Genomic DNA, 25064 nt, shown 5'->3' on the forward strand with positions numbered 1-25064 from the left:
ATTCGTGATTTTGGTAGTTTTACCAGAAGGGGGTTGTTGGCGGACCTTGAGCGCCCTGTGGAAATGTGGTTGGGACAAATCGCAGAGAGAGCAGGGGGGGGGCAAGGCTGGAGAGGAGTCGGTAGAAGACAGAAAGACCACCGACCAACCTGTGGTGATTGAGTGAGAGGCCCAAAGACTCAGCTTCATTGCGGGAGATGCCAATGATCTTAAAAGCCCTGGTTTCGACAGCGTGAAGTCGAGAAAGGTGGGAGGCAGGAGCACCAGCCCAGAGGGGAGAGCAGTACTCCATCAGGCTACGGACAAAAGCTTTGTAAGTGGTCAGGAGCTCAAGAGGGCCGAGGAAGGACTTTGCACGACGGAGGATCCCCAGCCCGCGACTGGCTTTTGAGGCAAGGTTGGAAATGTGACTTTCCCAGGAAAGGTCATGGCAGATAGTGAGACCCAGAAGCTTGAAAGAAAAGACTTCTTCCAGAGGATTGTTGAGAAAGTGGATGGGGGGTTTTGTAAACGGTCCTTTCGAAGAGACATAGTGAGAGTGTGAGATTTGTCTGGATTGAAAGACATGTTCCACTTGTTGGACCAGTTTGTGATTTTATCCAGATCTGCAGTGAGCGAAGAAGCTGCTGCTTGCCGGTCTGAGGGATGACAGATGGTACGGCAGAGGGTGGAGTCGTCGGCAAAGAGAAATAGAGGATTTTCCAGAGAGTCCGAGAGATCATTGATGAAAACCAGAAAAAGAACAGGGCCCAGAACGCTACCTTGAGGAACTCCAGCCTGCACAGGAAGAGGGGATGAAAGAACTCCATTTAGGGCCACACGTTGACTGCGACAGGAGAGGAAGTCTGCGAGCCATGAGTGGAGATGGCCTTGAATACCATGGGAAGAGAGTTTGGTGAGTCGGGCAGGGTGCCAGACTGTGTCAAAAGCACGTGATATGTCCAGGGATACGGCTCGGATTTCCTGTCTGGCATTGAGGACCTCCATCCATTGATGGGAGAGCAGTAGCAGCATATCCAGGGTAGAGTGACCTGGTCTGAAACCAAATTGATGATTGGAAATCAAGCCATTGGAGAAGAGGAAGGATTTCATGTCTGAAAGCGATGATGGATTCCATAACCTTGCTGATGATTGGGAGAAGGCTGATTGGTCTGTAGTTACAGGGATCTGTTTTTGCACCTTTTTTATGCAGGGCAGTGATGTTAGCAGATTTCCAAGCAGATGGCAGATGACCTTGGGAAAATGAGAGGGTGAATAGAACAGAGAGAGGGTGAGCAAGAGCAGAAGAGCAGGCTTTGAGGACACGTGGGCTGATGCCGTCTGGACCGGGTTGCAGAATCTGACTCGAGGTTTGAAAGCAAGCTCTCCACCTTGTCAGGAGAAAAGGATACAGAGTCCAGGGACAGTTGGGTGCGACTGGGTAAGGTGGGTAGAGATAGTGATGGGTTTAGGACACAAGATTTAGCTGCAAACACCGAGTTTAGACATTCAGCTTTATCACGTGTGGAATCAGCAGTGCGGCCATTTGAGGTAAGGGAGGGGATGGAGGGGGAACATACACCAGAAACAGATTTGATTAAACGCCACCAGCATTTTGAGGAGGGAGAGAGGTTTGAGAGTTCAGACTTGAGATGAGAAAGATGTTGTTTTCTGGCTCTCCTGAGGGTAGATACACACTTGTTCCGAGCTTTGTGGAAAGAACTGAGATTGCCCTCAGTTGGGTTTGCTTTCCATGAGGCAAAGGCAAGTTGTTTCAGGACAACTGCCTCGCCACAAGCTTCAGTAAACCAAGGGCGGGAGGAAGGGTAAGACAACTGAACACGAGAGGGGATAAATCTGTGCATGAGGGAGAGCAAGTTTCTTTGAAAGAATTCCCAGGATGAGTTGATGTTTGAGAAAGTAGTGATAGGAGACCAGTCTGTAAGTTTGATGGCTGCTCGGAGACCCTGCCAGTCGGCTTGAGTGAAATGCCAGACTCGACGGCGGTGAGGTGGTTCTCTGATAACAGCCAGAGAGATGTCCACTTTAATAAGGACGTGGTCAGAAGAACCGATTGGAGCGAAGGAAGAGCAGCAGATATTGTCAGGGGAAATTTGTCAAAATCAGATCCAGAAGAGATGGAGTACCATTGGTTGAGATCCGGGTCGGGAAGTTGACCGATTGAGTCAGTCCCAATGAGTCACAGAAAGCTTTTGCTGATGTCCCATGGCAGGTGAGAGAGGTACCCACACCTAGCCAACTGGCGTGATGACAATTGAAGTCGCCACATAAGAGGAAGAGAGAGTTTGGATGAGAAGATAGAAGATGGTCCATGTTTTCGGAGAGTGAGGTGTAGATGGAGTCATCACTGTTCGGTGGACGGTACAGTACACATATAAACATGAGGTGGGAGTGGAGGGGAAGCCGAAGCCAGAGGTATTCCTGGGGGTGTGGGGGAGTGAGGGCAGTGCAGGGAGAGTGAGGAATAGAGTCTTTGATGAAGAGAGCAACACCTCCACCAGGACGAGGCTCAGGGACCGTAAGAGGGAGTAACCAGGGAGAGATACTTGGGAGTCAGACACGTCTTGGGAGAGGAAAGTTTCTGTTAGGCAGATAATGTCTGGTTTGTCAGTGGCAACCTGCATGGAAAGATCTGAAAGGTTTGAGCGAAGGCCCCGGATATTTGAGGTCCACACTTTTAATGAAGAGGTAGGGGAGGAGGCTTTGGGTGCAGGAGGTGGAGGGGGCGGGGGAGGGTAGGACGAGGGACGAGGGGGGGAGGTAAGGAGGGTTGCTGAAGGAGTGTGGGGTATTGCAGAATAGCGAGGGAGGGGGCCGAATGAGGAGTAGAAAAGGCTCTGTGGTGCTGGGAGAGAGGGGGACAAGAGACAAGGAAGATGGCAGTTGAGGATTTGAGGAGGTAGAGTGAAGAGATGGAGGTGAGAGGGCAGTGGATGAGAGGGGGGGGCAACTTAGAGAAGGATGAGTGAGGGGGATGAAAGGTGGGAGAAAGGTGAGGGGGGGATTTTTGAAAGAGGTGAGAGGGAGGCTTGGAGGAGAAGAGTGGGATGGTTGCTTTGAGAGTGAGAGTGAGGTGAGGGGGTGAGTTGGCACTGAAGTTGGAAAAAAAGAATGGTTGATGGAAACCGAGCATCCATCCCAAACTGTGTTTTTTAAAAGTTTTAGGTCAGAGATGAGATTTAACACAATTCTTGATGGATGCAACGAAGGCGACCAGAGCATGGAGAGAAGAAGCGCTGTAATAGTTGGATTTTTTAGGCAAGGAATGAAGGAGAGGTCGAAATGAGAGCAGTCTGTTAAAATAGCAGAAGAGTAGTGCATTGTGAAACAGTAAAGAGTACCACATGTGTGAGAGAGGAAGATGAAGCATTATAAGATCGTTTTTGTTGTTAATATTAATGTATGAGAGAGTTCAACAGATTAGGTCGTGGAAGTGTAAAAAAAAAAGAAATCGAGGAAGACGAGGAGGAAGTTAAGAGGAAGAAGAAGTAGCAGAATCGGGAGAAGGTGAGCGTGTTGTTGTTGTTGTTGTTGTTGGGTATATATATATATATATATATTTTTTTTTTTTGAGATAAGAAAGAGATTAGTTGGGAGAATGGGGGATGTTTGGAAAGTGGGGAGGATGAAAATTGAAGGTAATGGGGAGGATAGAAATTGAAGGTAATGGGGAGAAAAAACAAACAAACAAACAAAAAAAAAACGATCGAACACCGAGTGGAACCGGTAGGCCTCAAGCCTAGGACTAGGCCTCAAACACCAGGTAAGAACGTCGACATAAATATTCACAAAATAGCACAATTTTTGAAACAAAACCGAACTAGGAACACACATTAACATGTAGGTGAGAAAATTAAACAGTTAAAACGGGACAAATAACAACCGGAACTTAACTTTGAGAACGTCAGCAGGGAGCCCCGAAGGAGACCTCTTGCCGCTCAAAAAAAAATAGAAAAATTTAATGATGAATGCAACATGCATTGCATATGTTGCATAATCGACACCTCAATAAATTGAAAAGTCAATATATGGAACTTCAACACAAGACGAGACCATCAGGCTCATCAATCCTGAGCGATCATGCAAAAGTCTTCGTACTCCCTCATCCCCACTACTTCTAGATGCCTATCCAACTCCATTTTAAAGCAATCCACCGACTCCACTGCCACTACCCTTGCAGGCAGACCATTTGATGCATTCTCCACTCAGAACCCTGCTTTACTGCTGTTCTTTACTCTTAAACTGTGACCCCTTGTCCTGTCAGTACCCATTCTGCCAAAAAATTATTCTGCACTTATTTTGTCGATACCCTGAACATCATCTTAAACAACATATCGATCAGATCCATTCATAATTGTCTCCCGTCTGTTTCAGCTGATCCTCATCGCTTAATCTAGATAGGCCAAGAATAAATATTGTTGCGAATTTCGGTCCGCCCGGCGTGCGATCGGCCACGTAACTCGAATCGCGACCGCGTAGCCCACCGGAACGGACAATTCAGTCGTGACCCTCCTTGGAACTACCGCCAGGAGCTAGTCACGGGTGGGTCTTTCGACTTCACCACAATCGTGCCAATCGGCCACCCGCGTAGGATAGGGTTGTTCGCCAAACTCGACCTACCTAAGTACCTGCGCGAGTAGTTAACCGGGCGATCGTGCCTCACCGCTGGCCGGCCTAGGACACGAACCGCTTAAGCGGTCCGTTCCGTGCTTCAGTGATAACCGAGCGGTGTTATCGCCAACCCCGACGGATGTGATTCTATTTACTGGGTGCTTACACCCTTTTACCAATTCCTTCCGTTATGCAAGATGGAACTTTCAAACAAGGGAAAGGACGCAACGAAATGGGGAACAGGTCAACAAGCACATTTATTTCACACTCAGACAAGGCACGTATTTACAGCCATACAGTAAGTCATGCACGTATGTACAGTCAAGCAAGCAAATGAAGAATTTACTACGAATAAAATGTCTATATTTCACACGCACACTTAGACAATTCTACTTATAAGACGGCGCCACCACATGCACTTACACAAAAGCAAAGAAAAGCCACCCTCACAGACAAGGGTGGCAGACAGGTCCGTGGACCAAATGTACGTGGAACCTGGATGAGTGGCCAGGTACATGAGACCGAAGGGTCTTACCCGCGCCCTCCTGGCGCGATGGAGGGCAAGCCGCAATGTCAGCATAGCCGCGCCTGACTTCGTGCCCCTGGTGTGGCCGGTGAGCTCCATCCAGCGTTCTCCACGCAGGCACGTGTTTCACAGTCGGCACCACGGTTGGGGAGGGGAACGGCCGGGGTTACCGGCGCTCTCTCAGCGCGGATGGGGGGGGGGCAGATTGTTGATGCCCGGTATGGGAAGGGTTGTTGATGCCCGGTATGGGGAGGGATGTTGAGGCTCTTTTAGCAATGTCGATGCCCTTCTGGCGAGACGGGGGTTATCGGCGCTCTCTCAGCGCGAAGCTCGGTTTGGGAGAGGGGAACTGCTGCCGCTCCCTTCAGCGAGTTGGCGCTCTGGACCGAAAACTCCTCCTGGCTGTGGCCTCCACAACACCCCTTCTCCGGCGGTGGTCCCCACTCAGCCCTCTGGCTTGCCTCTAGAGCCCTTCTCCGTGTCCCTGCTCCACTCAGCAACTCGCCCTCCTCGCCCCTCAACTTCGACCTGAGCTTCGTTCCGAAGATGCTTCCTCTCCATCGACCGTCTCCCGTCTGCCCCCGTCTGTCGCGAGCTCCGTTGTGCTCGCCCTTATATAGGCTGGGGGAGTGGAAAAATCCAACCCCCGACCTATGACCTTCAACCTCTGGAAAGTGTACCTGGTTGAAATCACCAGGGCCTTGCCCTGTCAGCGTGACCCCTCCCCCGGCAAAGCTGACGTAGGAATCACCAAAGCCTCGCCCTGTCAGCATGACCCCTGACCCGGCAAAGCGTACGTGGTTGAAATCACCAAAGCCTCGCCCTGTCAGCTCAGCTTTACCCCTTCGAGCTAATGGTGGTGTAATGCACCAAGCTCCGTCCGCCCGCGCGGCTTCGTCCCGCCCGACCAGCCGATGTGTGTTTGCGTGTTTCGGGGCTTCGTCCCGACGTGCCGATGGGTGTAATGCATTGCGTCCGTCCGCCACGCGGCTCCCTTTCGCCCGACCAGCCGATGTGTGTATGCGGGTTTCGCCGGGGCTTCTGTCCCGCCGAACCGATGCGTGTACGGCATGGTATCCATCCGCCACGCGGCGTCGTTTCGCCCGACCAGCCGATGTGTGTATGCGGGTTTCGCCGGGGCTTCTGTCCCGCCGAACCGATGCGTGTAATGCATCGAGTCCGTCCGTGAAGGAGTTCATATGCAAATTTGAGGATCACATCGGGTTTGGAGGAGGGGTGACACCACCTGATGCTTAGCCATTGGACGGATGAAAAGTGGGCGTGTATGATTCCTGATCCGATTTCTCCTTCAAAAGGATCCCATTCACGACCAATGGCACGACGTTCGGTAACGTGTTCTATTTCTCTGTTCAAATCATGTCTGGACGTGGTAAAAATCACCGAAAGACTTTGGACAGCGCGACTTCGGTGTTGACTCCGGGACGAAGGCGATTTCTTGTTTGCGGGTGGTGTTTGTTGATGGTAGTGATGGGAGAAAGGCGAAGGTGGTGGGGGTTTGGCTGGGGTTGTTAGGGGGTGTTCTGGGTGGTGGCGATTTGGTTGTTGGGGGATGATTGGTCTAAAATAATGATAGAGAAAAGAAAAACGGCTATCTCAAAGGATCACAGCCCTGAGAACACGGAAATTCCCTCTAAACAACGGTGAGGAAATCTAACTACACATATACTTAGCGTCATAACTGATCTGAGGACCTTCATGGTGTAGTGCCAATTTCCACGGCCGCAACACTATGCTGCACACCCTTTATGGCAACTATGTACTGCATCAGATGTAGTGAAGAAAACTGTACACAAAACTTGCAATGAAACCGCTTTCCCTCAATTGATAACCCAATAATTCGTATCTCACCTCCATGTCCTCTGAATATATTCTTCCCACATCGTTGACACTCAGATACACCACAACCCATGTTCTTGCAAATGTCAACCAATAGTCCATCAATGTCCCTCACCCCTGCTGTTTGAAACAACACAAAATCCTATATTGTTTTCGATCCCTGCTACAAAATGAAGAGCCCACATACCCAAGAACCTCATCCCTGACAACAACGATCTCCCTGGCCTCCCACCCATCTTCATCCAAGGATCACCACCACATGCACCCACCGTACTGCACCATAATCCTCATGCGCACCCCCATCAGAACCCACATCCGCAGCGTCCCAATTTCGACTCCACCAACCACAACCCCACCGCCAGCACCCTCACTTGAAACACCCCCAATGTTGTCATTAGTTACCGCTCCCCTTCCCGCACACTCCGCAACCCCACCATCTCCCACACTCCAACCGGTACCTAACGCACCAAGACTGATGTCCACACCCGTCATGCTGATGAAAGCTGTTGTGTGCTTGATAACCCCTCCCTCGACCATGTGCCCAACCACTTCAGGAGCATCCATGCCCTCCAGGCCCAGACGTGTCAGTGGAGAAAACCATGGACCCCTCACGCTAGTCTTCAATCAGATGCCCGAGTTTCCAGCAAACAAGGCTGGTGCCAAAAACTCCCCCATCAGGCCACCAAACCCACCAGTCAGGACAAGAGCCAGATCACCACCCCGGGCGACTCCTGAAGAAGACTTCATGCTTGGACACACTGTTGGGCCCAAATGGAATCCATGTTGAAGCGCCACATATGCGTAGGCTAGACCAACGGCAAACGTGCTGCCGACCCTCCCTCCCTCTCCCTCTCGAGCCCAGGAGCCACCGGCTGATTCGGTGGTTCCATCTCTGTGACAGGACTTGGCAAGTGCTTTCTTGTCTCATGGAGGCTGTTTTGGCACTGCCAAATAATTGTTAATTTTGCACAATACAATATTTTGTTTGTTCTTTCATATGTCGAACACCAACTTTGTTTTTCTATCTTGGAAAGCTTTTTGAGATACAAAATGCGAAATAATGTTGTCTGCATCATGTCTAAACAACAATATTTTTCTCCGTCCAGGGCTGATGAAATTCCGCTTAAAATCCTGGCGCACAACAACTTTGTGGGTCGCCTCATTGGGAAAGAAGGGAAGAACCTGAAGAAGATCGAGCAAGATACAAACACCAAAATCACCATCTCTCCGTATGTGCTGCTCCCTTTTCTTGCTCACAGCTTTCAAAAAAGAAATGGAGTGAGGAATGTTTTCATGCAAGGTGATGCAAACTTTAATAACTCCCCCATCAAAGGTGGACGGACGTTATGTTTTCACTCCGTCTGTGTCTGTCTGTCTGTCTGTCTGTCTTTGAGCAGGATATCTCAAAACGTTGTGGACGGATTTGTATGATATATGGTGCAGAGGTTGGGTGTGTGACAAGGACGAATTGGTTCGATTTTGATGACAATCCAGATGCGATAATATTTTAACTTTTTGAAGTGATTCTTCACCATTGAGCAATGGGGCCAAAATTATATATATATATATATATATATATATATATATATATATATATATATATATATATATATATATATATATATATATATATATGTATATGTATATGTATATGTACGCACGCACGCACGCACGTTGTCAGATTGTCAGATATCTCACAGTTGTCAGATTCGGACGTCACTTGGATGAGTTAAGTAGGTGACGAGAACAAGCTGATGAGATTTTGGTTCAGGTGCTGATGCAGATCTGGCCTTATCGTTGGAATACAAAACTTAAACTGTTCAGACTGGCAGAGGTATGCACGATTGTGCCGTTCTAGTTACAAATGTAAAACTTCATTGTTTGAGGCAACAGGGTAGAGAATAGAAAATGAGTGTTGAAGGATTAAGAATATGATGGGTACAGTTGGAAGTAAATGTTTTTCTTTTTTTTATGTGTCCTGTTTGTACATGTTTGGTAGCTTTAAAGATCAATGCTTGTTCAATTGAAGGTTGTGTTCTTCAGGCTCCAAGATTTGACGATCTACAATCATGAGCGGACGATCACAGTGAAGGGTTCTATTGATGATTGTTGCTGTGGTGAGGCTGACATTATGAAGAGGCTCCGTGAAGCTTATGAGAACGACATGGCCGACTTCAATGTGCGTTTTCATGTTCTGGATTAAACACATTCTCTGCAGCTTTGCAATTACAATTTTACTTATCATCTCCTCGTCCTAAATTTCTTAATGTAACCTTTTCAGTCATTTGTTTTGTGACGGTTCAGTTGGTTATGTGTGTGTGCTTATCTATTGCTAAGTCTTGTTTCCTTACTTCTTCCATGCTGCCATGTATATCTTTATGCTTCTGTCCTTTTTAAAAAGCCTTATATGTGATAATTATGCAGATATCCTTGTCTGTCTCTTTCCACATCAATTGTAACTTGAATTATGAGAAATTGTTGGTTGTGGAGTGCAACACACATGTTTTTGTGTAGATTCCTGCTTTTTAAATTGTGCGACCTTCAAAATATATTTTTTGTTTTTTTAACTTTGGTTGAAAAGTAGTTTGTAGTGTATTTTATTTGATCCATTTTTCATTGTCAAGTCTACCTCAGTGTTAATTGTTGATGCGAGTGATAGTAGTTGATGCTAATGCTGGTTTGTTGTTGCAGCAACAGGGCAATTTGATTCCAGGCTTAAATTTGAATGCATTAGGCCTCTTCCCATCTTCCATGCCCAGAGTTGCACCTTTTGGCATGCGTGGGTCCTCTAGCAGCTACATGCCTTTCCTGGTGAGATTCATAGATGGATTTGTATTCACTGCAGCTGAGCACAGTCTTGCTAAAGTTTATTCAAAAATCATGTACATTCAAATCTTGAGGTTTCCTTTCCAGTTGGTTGGAGAGCTTAATCTAGTGCTTGTGTTTGTAGGTGTGATGTTTAATAATTGCCTAAAATTGAATAACCAAAGGTTATTTCAGTTGTGGAGAAGATTATGGAGACATAGATATGGATCAGATTGGGGAAACATTTTGATTGATTTAAATCAATTAAAGATGTCAGTATGTCAGCATGGATCAAGGTATGTCATGCTTAACAAATTCGTTTGAGTTATTTGATGCAGTTTCTGTTTGGATGTATGAGGGAAGTGCAGTAGATGTAGTGTATCTATCCTTTCAGAAGCCATTTGGTAAGGTACCACAGAGTTAGCCAAGTTGTGGGCTTGTGTAGTGGATGGTCGGGTAGCCAACTGGATCAGAAACTGGCTTTGTGATCAGAAGCAACGAGTGGCTGTGAGTGGGAAGATGGTTGTGAGGTTGCAAGTAGTAGAGTAGGTTGCAAGTAGTAGATCAGTACTAAGACCTTTGGGGTATTCATAATTTTCATCATTGATTTTGACAGAGGGTTTGAGTCAGCTTTCCAAGTTTTCAGATGACCCAAAGATTGGAGGTAAGGTCGATAGCAGAGATGGTTATGATGAGATTCAGGAAAGTCTAGATACTTTCATAGATTTGGCAGAACATTGGCAGATGTAGTTGAACATAAAGAAATGCTGTGGTTGGGTAAAAATAATGAAAATGGAGAATATATCATGCAAGGGGCATTCTTAGAGCATATGCCACACAGGATCTGGGGGTGGTAATAAATGCAGGTTGTTGGGGAGGGAGGGGGGTAGCAGAATGCAAATGTGGGTCTGGGTAGGGGTGGTAAGCAGACAGCTCAGTGGCAGACTGCCAGAGGTAAAGCTAATGGGATTTTATGTTTTTTTTTTTTTTAATCAAAGGAGGAAGTGTTAATGCTGTCCAGGAATTTAGTCAGGCCTCACCACAAATATTGTGTGCAGTTTTGGTTGTAACATCTGAGGAAGAACATAGCTGCCAATAGAGTGTTCAGTGTAGAGTGACTGGATTAATTTTGAAGCTACCGAGACCAAGCTGAGGAGCGGCTGAAGGAGGCAGGACTTCAGACATCAGAAAGGAGGTGATTACGAGGGGATCTGATGGAGATGTTTAAGATGATGAAGGGTACAGACAAAATAAGTGCAGAAGAGTTTTTCAGCAGAATGGACAGTGATATGACCAGGGGTCACAGCCTAAGAGTGGAGAGGAGAGTGAGGATAGCAGCAATGCAAGAGGTCTTTTACTCGGTGTAGTTAGTGTTTGGAATTGTCTCCCTGGAAAGGTTGTGGCAGCAGAAGTAGTGAATATATTTGAACTCGGATTAAATAGGTAACTATAAGCATTGAGGATGGAGTGATACATGAATATTTGCAGGACTAAGTTGGCAGCGATTGTAATGTATGTGATAGGGTCTCGTCAAATACTGTATGCGGTCAGTGTTTGTTCATTCCTCACCCTTTTATCCCCCCTCTCCTCCCATACATACATATGTATATACACACCATCCCAGTAATGTCCCTGTGCCTGCCCACTGTCCTCCTCCCCTTCCCCCCTCATCTGTGGAATTGAGTCGACAAAATGATTGCTCGAATTAATTGGTGGCTGTGAATTTATGGAGTACATGGATGATGGGCCAATTGGCCTCCCCCATGTGAATGTTCCAAGTATTTGCTTGTAATAGGCCGTGCTTGTGTGTGCCCATGTGTGAGCCATGGTAACCTCACCGTGTGACTGTGCGCCTTGTGATACAGAGCCAACAGTCACATATGGGCAGTGGATATGGCACGGCGGGTGCCGGCATGATGGTACAGCACCCCGGTGTAAGTGCACTTTTTGTGCTACCTGCCTTTGCAATCCTAGTGCTGTTGCCCTTGCATACAGGGCCTATTTTACTTCTTCCTTTCCTCCTTACACTTTCTGTCAAGTGCCGAAGGTCCCCAATGGAATGGTTTCTTCGATTGACAACTGATGAACTCATTTTTCCCCAAGTTACATTTAAAGGTCATCCAGTTGACATCAGGAGTTTAATTAAAAGCCACATCTGTTGGGCAGTCGATCTCATCGAAAAAAATGTAAAAAAAAAGAATCTTTTTTTTAGATTTGTTCTACCCTTATTATCAGTATTTAAAATGGCGATTTCAGTTAATACAATGGCGATTTCGATGAAACTTGGTTGGTCGGTTCATACCATGACCTAGTTGTGTGCAAATGAGAACTGTTGCTATGGACACCACCGTTGCCTAGCAACGGGACTTTGACATTTTTGAAAAATCATAAAAAAATTATTTTTGCGAAAATCAAAAATCGGCCCACGAGCGACTGGGCAGTACATTCAGCCATATTGTCAAAAACTTCCAGCCGGATCCTATGAAAACTGTCGGAGAAGATAGACTTTGAATGAACCCTGGTCGAAAACAATAAAAAAAACGAAGTTCGTTATATCTGAGAGACTATGAGTCAGATATACATGAAACTAGTATGGTAGGTTCATGGTATGTCTTAGTTATGTGTGAGAAAGAACCGTTGCTATGGACCCCTCCGTTGCCACGCAACGGCCAACTACCTATGTCCGCCTACCGGCTTGTTTTGATATAAACTTGTGCTTGAGGAAATTGTTAAAATCTTGTGCTCTTATCTATTCCTCATTGCCATCTCATATTATCCTTTCTTCCTATATCTGATCTTTTCTATTCTTCCTCTGTCTTCTCACCTATCCACCCAGACTCTTCCACATTGACCTAATTTTTTTTATTTAATAAAAATAATATATAATATATATATATATATATATATATATATATATATATATATATATATATATATATATATATATATATATATATATATATATATATATATATATATATATATACACACACATACACACACACAATGTCGAGGATTGTAGAAGCGCTAACACACAGAACCTACATCAAGGGGAGCACAAACCAGTGGGGAACAGAGACTTCAGGATATCTGTGAAAGGGAAAGGAATGGGGTGGGGTACATGGGGTAAACAAGATGGACACTACAGGGACTTTCATGAAGGAAAGCAGAGAATTTGAAGGAGGTTTGTTTGGGGTGGATTAACAGGGGAAGAAAAGTTCATAGTTTTGGATGGGGGAAGATGAGAGAGGGATGGTGGTGAACAGCTGTTTTGAAGACCTGGAGGGAAGAGTGGGATTGAAGTGTGTGCGGGAGTTTGTTCCAGAGGTGGGGAAAAAAGAGGAATGAAAGAGTGAAGGTGAGCAGATTCTTGATGTTGGTAGTTTCACCAGAAAGGGTTGCTGGCGGACCTTGAGCGCCTTGCGGAAATATGGGGGGGTCAGGTCAGGTGTGGGAGCATGTGCCAGAGCAGTGCGTCGCTGCGTCCACTTTCCGCCGGTACTCCAGGGGCCTCCGTCTGTCCACCCCCCAGGCAGATGCCTGGCCCATTCCCATCTCCTTGAGATGCCAATCAACCTGCTGCAACCGCGAGGCACATGGTCGGCACATTGGCCTCTTCCACTCAGGAAACTCCTTCGCTGAGAGAATCTGGTGAGCAGGATCAGCGTCAGAAAAACGAGCCACATGTTCATACAGCCGCAGCTGATGCTCACTGACTATGCAGGTAACAAATCTCATTTGCGTCTCTCTCAGCAACCGCTCGTGGACACAAAGTCCGACCATCGACAGCCAAGGATGCTCCGAAGAGACCCGGTACCAAAGGAATTAAGTCTCCGTCTCAGATCCTTGGTCAGAGTCCAAGTCTCGCATCCATAGAGCAAGACTGGAAGCACCAAGGACCTGAAGACTCTGACTTTCCTCCTCCCGCACATGTACCGGCAGCGCCACACCCCATTATTCAGTGAATCCATGACTCGCCAGGCTCGACCCGGACGTCTATTGACGTCTGACTCTTAGTCAGCAGAGACATGAATATCATTGCCAAGGTAAGTGAATCTCTCCACGACTTCAACATCCTCACCACAAACATACACAGACAGGACAGCAGCATCCAAGATGTCATTGAAAGCCTGGATCTTAGTTTTGACCCAAGAAGCCCGTAATCCCAGCGGCTCCGACTCCTCATTCAGCACTTCGAGGGCCCCCAAAAGGATATCTTAAGTCTCCGCAAATATGACTGCATCATCTGCGAAATGAAGGTCAGAGATCTTGACATTCCCAAACGATGCACCGCAGCTTGATCTCTCCGCCATCTTCCCGAGAATCCAGTCCATACAAGTGCTGAAAAATGTGGGGGCCATTACACACCCCTGACAAACTCCAGTAACAACTGGAAATAAGTCAGAGATGGTACCACCACATCTCACAGCACTCTCAGTACCAGAGCAGAGTTTAGACATCAGATCGATCAGTTTTGGTGGCACCCCACGAAGACATAGAATCCTCCAGAGGGCATCCCAATTCACTGAATTGAATGCTTTACGGAGATCAACATAGGCTGCAAGCACCCCCTGCCGAAACTCTCGTCTGCGTTCGGTGAGGACCCCAAGAGCAAGGATACGGTCAATTGTTGACCTCTTTGGTGTAAAGCCTGACTGCTCTGGACGCTGGTGTTCAAGCAGATGGTGGCGAACCCTATCAAGAATTATCCGAGCAAAGACCTTTCCCGGCACTGAGAGCAGCATCACCCTTCGGTAGTTGTTGCAGTCTTGGCGATCACCCTTCCCTTTCCAGAGAGGGACAACAAGGCCCCTCTTCCAGTCAGTTGGGATGATGCCTGTTTTCCAGGCAGAGCACAGAATTGCATGCAACGACACGAGTGCAGCTTTTCCACCAGCCTTGAGAAGTTCAGCATGAATGCCACAGATCCCTGGAGCTTTACCCCATTTCAACCGGTTCACCGCAGCCTGTGTTTCCACAAGCGAAGGTGGACCACAGTTGATTGGAGGGTCAGCAACAGGGATTGCAACACCCCTGACGTCCAACTTGACAGCTGGGGAACAGCCTGGTACAACCGCTCAAAGTAACCGGCCCAGCGGTCCTTCACTTCAGACTCCTCTGTCAAGAGCCCACCACCATCTGCTCTATCTGCAGTACACCGAGGGATGGGCTTGGATGAACGCAATACGTGAATTCCCCTGTAAGCAGGATAAGAATCACTTGACCACAGGTGATGCTCTACCCCTAACAGATTCCTCGCACATAGGCCTCCTTGTCCAGCCTTAGCTCACGTACAGTTTTACGCCTCAGCTCCCTGAACAGCTCAGCTCTGCCATTCAGCCTGACCGTGCGACTCTGGTCAATGGTATCCAGTGTCCCTTGAGAGACAAAATTCTTCTTTGCCCTACGGTGAGTTCCAAGACGTCCACCGGCAACATCAAAGACGGTGGTCTTGAAGGCACTCCACAACTCTTGAGGACCTCCCAAAGCACCCAGACCCCCCCCCCCCAAATATCTACTCTGCTTGTTTGCAAACTCCTCAGCTACCCTCTCATTCTTGAGCTTGCCAACATCCAGCCTTGGCTGGGATGGTACCATTCTCCTGGATTTAAGGTGCAATTTCAGAGTTGCTGCAACAAGCCGGTGGTCAGTATTGAGCAACTGAGCACTCCGGTCGACTCTGCAGTTCTGGATCATCCTCCAGTGACCAGCAACGAGGACATGGTCAATCTCCTTTGCCACACCACCAGCGTTGGAATACCAAGTTAAGTGATGAGCTTGTGGGCGCTGAAACCATGAACTGGCCATCCTCAGTCCATGACTTCTTGCAAAGTCAAGGAACTTAGTGCTATTCTGGTTCATAGTTCCTGACCCATGGGGACCAACACACACCTCATAACTATCCCTATCAGTTCCAGTCGATGCATGGAATTCACAGTGAGATCACTCGCCTTAGTCGGAGTATAAACAGGGTCCAGGGAAATGACACCAAAGGAGTGACGAATCCTTCGTCTCATAATACGATCGTTGACCAGTGTTACCTCAATTATCATTGGAGTCAACTTATTGGACACAGCTACAGCAACTCCTTGGGAATGGTGACCATCAGAGCAACCAGACCAATAGTATGTGTAACCACCCATCATGATCTTGCCACAGTCTGATCTCCGAACCTCAGAGAGTGCTGCAATACCGATGTCCAAACGCTTGAGCTCAGATGATAACAGAGACAGGTGATCATCCTCTCTTAGGGATAGGACATTCCAGGCACCCAAGCAAAGGGACCGCCTCAGGTTAACCCAAGAAAACCGCCGTCTGGTGGACAACACTTCAGCACCACTCCGACACACTCTCCCGCAATCTGACCCAGGAATGTTACCCTGTGGTTTCCCTCCTATCATCAAAGATTGGAGGCCCCGAAGGCTTTGCCCCAATCCCGTAATCCGGTGAGCTGCCCTGTGAAGAGAAGCTGCACAGGAGGTACTCCCACGGAGTGGGTTTTCAGATTTCTTTGCGGTTTTGTGGAATGAAGGGTTTTACGGTGGCCGGAGTGCAAATCCTGCCACCAACCTCCTAATAAGAAGTTACCCAACTGCAGGAGGACGTCCGCAGACACAGTTGGGCACTAGATATGAATGGCCATTGGCTCACAAGGAGCTTCTCCGCCCTTTTACAGGTTTTGTTTTTAATCCTGCTGGGTGCCCATATCCAAACACCCTCCTCACTAACAAACCTGGTGGGGGAGACGGTTTAGTCGCTGACAACCCGACCGTGGAACAGGTTTGTACAGGTTTACATGATACCTGTAGCAAGTCAGAGATCTCATCTGGCCTGACTGACATCGGGGGGGGGGGCATTTCTCAGACAGAGCGGGGTGGGGGGGGCATTTCTCAGACAGAGCAGGGGGGAGGGGGAGAGGCTGGAGAGACTTGAAGACAGAAAGACCACTGACCTGCTTGCGGTGAGAGTGAGAGAGACCAATAGACTCAGCCTCATCATGGGAGATACCAATGATCGTAAATGCCTTGGTTTCCACAGCGTGAAGCCGAGAAAGGTGAGAGGCAGGAGCACCAACCTAGAGGGGAGAGCAGTACTCCGTCAGTCTCTGAATTCAATGAACAAGTGTTTTTGAGGTCAACATAGACCAAAAGGTCAACATTGGCAAAACCATCAGCTGGATTTCTAAAATTGTCAATCTTCCTCTGATTGACTTGAAATTTGAATAGGATTTGCATATTTGTTCATTTAATTCAATGAACATTTATTTTTAATATCAAATTTGTTTTATGGATCTCGCAAATATCATGCTGTGCATGTCATCTTTGTTTGTTTGTGAACAGGATATCTTAAAAAGTTATGGATGGATTTGGACGAAACTTGGTGGACATGTTGGGTGTGTGACGATAAATCAATTAGATTTTGGTGAAGATCCAGATCCAAATCCAGATAGTATAATTTTTCTAAGTGGTTCTCCAACATTGAGAGATGGGGCAAAAACGATATGTCGTGTTGCACAATATTTCAATAAGTTGGGATGTGTTATGACAAAACTTGGTGTACGAGTTGGGCGGGCAACAAGAACAAGCTGATTAGGTTTTGGTTAAGGTTCAGATGCAGATCCGGCCTATCATTGGGATACAAAAACGTACAATTTTTGAGCCTGGTGGAGGTATCTGCTCTACTAAGTGCCATTTTAGTTTCTTCTGTGGAAGTAGTTACTTGGGCCTTGTTTAACATGAACTTGGCAAAGCAATTTTTTCCCTTCGAATTGTCTCGGTACAAGTTGCATTCCTGGTCATGCAACTGCATTGTCCTTGAACTACACAAGAATTTGCCCATCAGTATAGTGCTTTGGCTTATAAGGTGGCTGGGAAGAGTATCCATCTATATTGCAGTAACACCCAGAATCTTGATCTTGTTGGTTCGCTGCAAATGTTCAAGTCGTGTCTGTTGTTTAAACGACCCAAAAACAGTTCTTTCACAGTTTTTCCACCATCTTTCCATCAGTCATCATACTTCATTTTTCGGTCATCTCGACCGAGATGACCGAATAAAGCCAGACCAGATGTCCGTACGTCCGTCAACAATTTTTCTTTCCGGTCTTGATGAAACTTAGTATGTGGGTAGAGGTCAATGAGTGTTGCACAACGATATAACTTTTGTCCGGGTTCAAGGTCAGGGTCAAGGTCACGTAAGTTATAAAAATCGCCATTTTCAAAACCTATCTAGTCTGCCATGCTACAAGATATTCGGCAACTGTTTATTGATTATGATAGTAAAAAAATATTATCTTGTATCTAACCGGACAGATTTTTGAATTTCCTTCCCGTTTGATCGTCACATGATCTGGAAGATGGCCAAAAACGCCGATGCGATTCGCAAAGAAGGAAGGAAGGAGAAATGAAATATAAATATAAAACACATTTTTAGCCTTTTATATTTATACATTTTCCGCCGAAGGTGCAAAAGTTTCAAAACCCGAAATGTAAACGTCGGTATTTATTTTCAAAATATAATTTTGCGCGTGCGCGCCAAAATGCCGAGTCATCTTTAACAAAACTGCGCAGTTCGAGCTGCGCAATAGAACTGCGCAGTGGTCTTTGGTCATAACTGAACATTGAGAACTTGTGGTATTATAGAGATGACCGTCACCCCCACACTGGGGTAATTTTTTATTGTTCTTATTTATATTATTATCATTATTATTATTATTTTTATTTTGAAATCTGGGCTTATGAAGGAGCTAAACAGAGGATCAAGGGGAAAACTGGGAGATGAGCATTGTGCCCAAGTGTATATTGGCAGAAAGGAAAGGAGTGGGGTTGGGAGGGAAACAGGAGGGAGTGGGCATGAGCTGACTGACGATGGGCAGCACTAAGGACTGGAGGAAGGAGTCAGTTCCACAGATGAGAGAAAAGGAGATTAAGGAATTGAGGCAAGCACTCAGCTTGTAGTTGGGGAGGGGAACCAGGTGTGGTATTCTGGAAGAACGTATGCCCGCTGGGTGGTCTGCGGAGGATTGATTAGATGAAGTGAAGCCGGAAGTGTGGCAAAATAAAAGACTCCCCCAACCTGCCTGCAGCAGGCAGAAGCAGACCATGGGACTCTCCCACCTGCGAAGCTATGCCAATAACACAGAGAGCCTTGGACTCAATTGTCTGAATGTAGCAGAATCTAGCGAATAAAGATGGGAAGCATCTGCACCAGCCCAGAGAGAAGACATGTACTTCATGTTCTTTTGGATGAAGCTCTTATACACTGTAATGAGCTCTAAATGTAGCAGAATGGAGACAGACTTGACAATAGACCACCAAGGGAGACAAGTTTGAAAGCTCATTCTTGAGATTGGACAGATGTTGTTTTCTGGCTCTCCTGAGAGTACACACACACTTGTTGCAGGCTTTGTGGAATGATCTAAGGTTGCCTTCGGTCGGATTTGCCTTCCAGGAGAAGAATACAACTTGTTTTAAACCAACTTCCTTATCAGAGGATTCAGAATACCCAGAGCGGGAGGATGGGTAAGGTAATTGAAGACTAGGTGGGATGAATCTGTGCATAAGAAAGAGAAGGTTTTTGTAGAATAATTCCCAGGCTGAATTAATATCAGCGGTGGTGTAGGTAAGAGACCAGGCATGAGGTGAAGAAAAAAAAATTACACAAACGCACAGACATGAAGCGTGAAAGTCGAATCCGCGAATGTCGGGGTTCCACGTTATTCTGATGTGGAATCGATATCGGATGCGTGTTGCTGGAAGGCCTATCATTATGAGAGAGGGCAGATTGTAAGTCCTCATAGTTGTGTGTGAGAATCAGATTCTGTGTCGTTGAAGTTTAGGAAATGTACCGGATCTCTCATGTGCAGCTTGACCCCCTATCAGAGAGCCAAGAGAGGCAGGAGATGAATCAAAAGGTTGGATGGAAAGTTGGGTATATACCAACTGCAGGAAGGAAGGATCCAGGAAGGAAGGATAAACCAAGTTGATGCCGACATAAATACACTCAAAACCGACACAATCGGACAAAGTAAGTATGGACAAGATGTGGAAACAGCTTTATAATATGATTAACAGTATAGGTAATAAATAACAGCAGCTATACAAATCTGGTATGGTAAAATTTGCTTTTGGAGAAGATCTCGTGAGAAGATCTTTAGAGATGAGAAAAACATGTGCACTTGTTAAGTTTGTCCAAGTAAACCTTTAGAATTTTCTTTCCAGGAAATAGAATTAGCATTGTCATTTGGGCTGATAGGATGGCCGAGAGATACGCACACTCGCCTCGAAGCTGTCTAGCCTGGGTTTGAATCCCGACCTAGCTATAAACTGTCACTCTGGTGTTTGACAGGCAGGGTGATTCATCAATGTGTTCACAGTCCTTGGGATGGATGTTAAATGGGTGTCCTGTCTGCCAGCATTCATTGGTGGATGTTAAAGATCCCATGGTGTCCTTTGCGAAGAGTAGGCGAGCTATCACTGGCACCCTTGCCAAATTCCTGCTATAATTAGTCGAACATCAGGTCTGGCCAGCCGGTTCGTGAAGACTCGGGCCAAGCTTCCCCTGGCCGACCCCACAAAAAGGTGGGATAATGGTGACCATTAAAGGAGAGGAAGACTTATTTGCATTGTCATTTATCATGCTATGGCAGGTATTTGCATTTGAGGTAAAGATAATTAACCTGTTCATGTCAAATACTGGTTTGTGGAAAAACAACCCTTATTCAATTTAAATTAAAATGGGTAAATAGTTTGGATGACAGTGCCATTAAAACTTCAGATCAGTTGATAAGTTTTGTTCAACAAGATTAATTATTGTTGTTATTCTGGAATATATTTGGATTACAAGAATCTTGGAAATCACTTTTCTGAAAATATACTTGTTTTAGAGAGTCAACAAATCTTGAAAAGATCCTACCTCTGATTTCTCAAACTCACAATAAAGTTCCATCGATTTATAATGTCATAAGAAGTGAAATCTAAACCGAATTGGAAAGCTTTTCCTTACTTTTTTATACCCACACATATGCTTAAGATTCTTCTTAATATGCTACCCCATTCTTTTGGTATCTGTACTGTTTCTGCTAACACTGATAAACTTAAAACGTAGTCGTATTCATTATGTTCATTAGAAATAACTCTTGAGCAGAGGAGGGAAAAATAAGCCACAATACAATTGAAAAGATCAATATATAACAACGGCGATAATTCTAATTCTGCTGCTATTTCTTCAACGTACAGAAACTTCCATGATGCTATGTATTGTCTACAAATAAATCAGTCACTTTTGTCCATCTGTAGTGCTGTTGCTGCAAAGTAAATTTTGGTAAAAGTGTCAAGCAATTCAAAATATTTAAAAATGCATTTCAATAAGATGCACGTTATCAAAGCTTTTCGACTCGCAATGCTCGGGATAAAATTGCAAGCAGATGAAGAAGAAGCAGCAAACTCTCATTTATAAGGTTACAATGTAATTTGCTCAACGTTGATTGGTTGAGAGAAAGAAAGGATGGGATTTGTGGAACCATAGAGCATCATGAATAATGATTAGGCGGAAATGAACCATCATGAACAATGATTCGGTGGAGATGAATCACCAAAGTACTGGTGGAAACGTCATGCGAATTAGCTGAGGGTGATTTGGGGTGGGTGGTTTTTTTTATGATGACTCAATGTTGACTGGTAGTGTTGTCACAGTCAATCCATCATCATCAAAATAGATATAAAGTTCTGACAAATTCTTTCTGCCTACAAAGAGTGGGATTGGTTGACCTGATTAATGTGGCCTCCATTGCACGAAGGTGACCTAAACTGCGTCCTTTACTTGGGATTTTAAACCAGCCAATACGATATTGCTCTGCACACTGAGGAGTATTCAGTAAATGATAACCAATTGCAGAGGCACAAGGAATAATTAAATTTTGTTGTACTTATCGATTGTTTAATTCAAAATATAAACAAGAAAAAAAGAGCGAGCAGATATTGCAACCCTCACCAGGACTTTTGTGTGGTGTATGTGTGGTGTATTTTTGTGGTGTTTGTATACTGGTGTGTTATGTGATTAATAAGAGACATAACTAGAACTGGCACTTTATAAACTGCTGGCAGTGATGACCGGGTACCAAGATGTTCCGCCTTGATTCAGCCCCGCTTTGATCGGACACCTGACCCTGACCCATGCCTTTTTAGGTCATCTCTTCGAGCATGACCTAATAATGTTGGTGTTGAGAGGAGAGGTGACGATCCGTTCGTCCGTCCGTCCACAATGAAGTTGAAGCGGGAGATCTGGTCATTAGTGATCCTGATAGAGGTCGATGAGACGTACACGATGGTATGACTTTAAAGGTCACCGAAGGTCAAGGTCAAGGTCACGAGGCCTTTGAAGTTGCGAAAATGACGATTTTCAAATTCTATCTCCTCCGCCATTTCTCAAGCGAGCTTGAATTTGATTGTAGCAAATGAATCTATGGGACAATATCTAAATTTTGATCGGGCTGGATTTTCGATATTCGCTTTCGTTTTCATGTCACGTGACTTCAAAGTTGGCAAAAAATGCGAAAATGACGATTTTCAAAATCTATCTCCGACTACATTTCTCAGGCAATCTTGAATTTGATTGTGGCATATGAATCTATGGGACAATATCTAAATTTTGATCGGGCCGGATTTTCGATATTCACTTTCGTTTTCGCGTCACGTGACTTCAAAGTTTGCAAAAACTGCCCTACCTTCAGGAGGCTATATATTTTCTCGCAGAGATGACTGTCACTCCCGCACGGGGGTAATGTTTTTTTATTAGTATTATTCAAATGAATTTATAATAATGGATTTAAAATAAATTAAATTCAAATCAAATGGAAGACCAAATAGCTTCAGTCCTGCATTGGAGTAATCAGAAGGAACCCGAACAAGTAAAAAGCAAAGATGAAGGCATCAGGAGGAACCTGAATATGATTCACATTTCAGCTGCTGCTACTCTACCCTCAAACCCATCCAGGCACAGCCAAGTGAGCCTTATTCAAAAAATAAAAATAAAAAAGAACCCAGATCAAGAAAATTAAATTCTGGCTGCCAGACCATGTGTCCGATCAAGTTGAAATTTAAAACATGCATATTCTCCATCACGGCTTGATCATAAATGCGAAGTTTCACGTTGGTTGATTAAGCGGTTCCAGAGAATACATTATTTAATATTTTCTTCAATCCAATATGGCTGCCAAACCATGTGATCTATCAAGTATTCCTCTACAAACGTGTACAACCATGGCATGGGGAACATTTGTGTGAAGTTCCCCTCGATCTGTACAGCCATTCTGGAAAAGATATTTCTAGGTTTTAGGGTAAATCCAATATGGCTGCCAAACCATTTAACCTATGACATCATGTGTGAACCTTTTGTTCCTCATGGATAGGTCATCCATGTAAAGTTTTGCCTCTCTGTCCAGCCACTTCAGAGAAGATTTTTGAAGGTTTAACAAAAAAAAAAAAAAGGCTGCCAAATCATATGACCGACGTCAAATTTTTTTCTGTGGACCATTTTATCCATATATGACCTCAAAAATTTTCATACTGATCAGATGTAGCGTTCTACATATGAAATTATGATGTCATAACGAAAGCATGTGATGTCATGAAAATCACACTTATTCCTCATGAGTAGTACTTGCTCTGTGCCAAGTTTTAATTTTTTTCCGTTGTGTGGTTTCAGAGATCAAGGTCCAAAGTTTTTTTTTTTTTTTCATTTTTCCAACATGGCTGCCAGACCATGTGACCGATGACATAATTATCAATAAAACATGAGTAGTCGCTCCTCTGGTGAAAACTTTGTCTCAATCCGACAAGCGGTTGCGGAGAAAAACACTAAAGTTCTGTGCGGACCAACAAACAGACCAAAATGCAATACCTTCTCCGGCAAGAGTAATAAAAAAGAACAATGTTCAACTGTCTGTACTAATCTCAAAAAGGGGGAAAATATGATAAACAATTGCTCATAGTGTAAAGCTCGGTATGTACGGTACACACTACCTTTTTTGCGGCTTTCATGAGAAATCGACATTTAAAAATGGGCGTTTTATGCATTTATTTATTTATGTTTATTATTATTTTTAATTTGATGCACTTGCTACATTTGTTCTCCAAACTGTCTATGCCAGTAAAATAGAAGTTTTCAAATTTCTGCTTCCACAACATCTCTGTTTTGGTGAGTCTTGTCATTGATAAGTTGGCAGCTGCATCTGGGATTTCAAATGTCAAAACATAATTGTTCCCGTGGCCAGGTCTGGGTTGTACAGGGGTGATGCGGTTGCTCATAGTCGTGGATTGCATTCTGCATACCATGGGCATCATGTGCATAGACATGGTCATGAAGAATGAACACTTCATTAGAGTCAATGTCACTTGACATTTTCCTTGGTGTCCTGTAGCAATTTTTGCATGAGGCTGGCTGGCTAATCAGCAGGGTATTCCCTTGACATCCCCATATATAAAGACCATGATCTTGTTGGCTGAGGGATGGGTTTGGAATTTGTGTGGCAATGATCCCTTGAGTTTTCATTTCTAGTTTGGTTTCAGGATGCCAGTGATGAAGGGATCTTTCATCACCTGTGACCAGATGAACAATGATGTTGGCTGTATCTGTGTTGACCAGTTTGAGAAGCTTGTGACATCATGTCAACTGTTGTCAATCGTGACTTCGAAGGTTTCAGGTGAACCAATCTTGCTGAGACCTTGAACACACCCAAGTGTTTTTGGATGATTGTGAAAATTCTGCCTTGAGAGATTCCAAGTTGTTTGTGTATTCCTGCAACGAAGAAGCTAAAATCCTCCTCGATGAATGCCTCAACTTAAACAATGGTTTGTTGGTTGGTCACATGTTCTGGCCATCCTGAGCAAGAGCCATCTTCAAGGGACGGGTGCGTGCCTATGATTAAAATCATCCGCCAATTTGGTTACTGATACCATATTTTTGGCTTGCACATCCACCATGAGTTTGTGGGTTCTATTTGCTGCTGACACCTTTGTCAATAACTGTGATGATACCTTAATGCTCAATTTCAGTAAGATCTATCATTATGTGATGTAGCTAATTTCTTGATGAAATTTCGAAACAAACTGTCAGATTGTTGAAACTAAAGACATGTAATCAAGCAGACATTTAAGCTTATGGGCAATAAACAGTGGATCTCAGGTACCAAATGATACCCTGTTCCTCAAAACTTTTCAATGCCCTCCATGTGAAAAGCTTTATTCCAAAATGACATCTCTACTGTGTT

At 45.0% G+C, this 25064-nt stretch overlaps 1 protein-coding gene across 5 annotated transcripts in view; it reads left to right on the forward strand.

The window, feature by feature from the left end:
- The window catches only part of LOC147029615 (insulin-like growth factor 2 mRNA-binding protein 3), a 316214-nt gene that overhangs the window by 179815 nt on the left and 111335 nt on the right, over window positions 1-25064 (forward strand). For 4 of the 5 annotated variants that reach the window (XM_085872801.1, XM_085872799.1, XM_085872797.1 and 1 more), the window contains 4 exons: window positions 8101-8223; window positions 9038-9173; window positions 9686-9805; window positions 11665-11733. In XM_085872801.1, the coding sequence (XP_085728927.1) occupies window positions 8101-8223; window positions 9038-9173; window positions 9686-9805; window positions 11665-11733 (448 nt within the window). The remainder of the gene's footprint in view (window positions 1-8100; window positions 8224-9037; window positions 9174-9685; window positions 9806-11664; window positions 11734-25064) is intronic. The other variant, XM_085872798.1, reaches the window with a different exon arrangement.

The sequence above is a fragment of the Eptatretus burgeri genome, chromosome 3 (genome assembly GCF_056783735.1).
Source record: "Eptatretus burgeri isolate ZD-2024b chromosome 3, Ebu_testis_v1, whole genome shotgun sequence".
NCBI classification, from domain to species: Eukaryota; Metazoa; Chordata; class Myxini; order Myxiniformes; family Myxinidae; genus Eptatretus; species Eptatretus burgeri.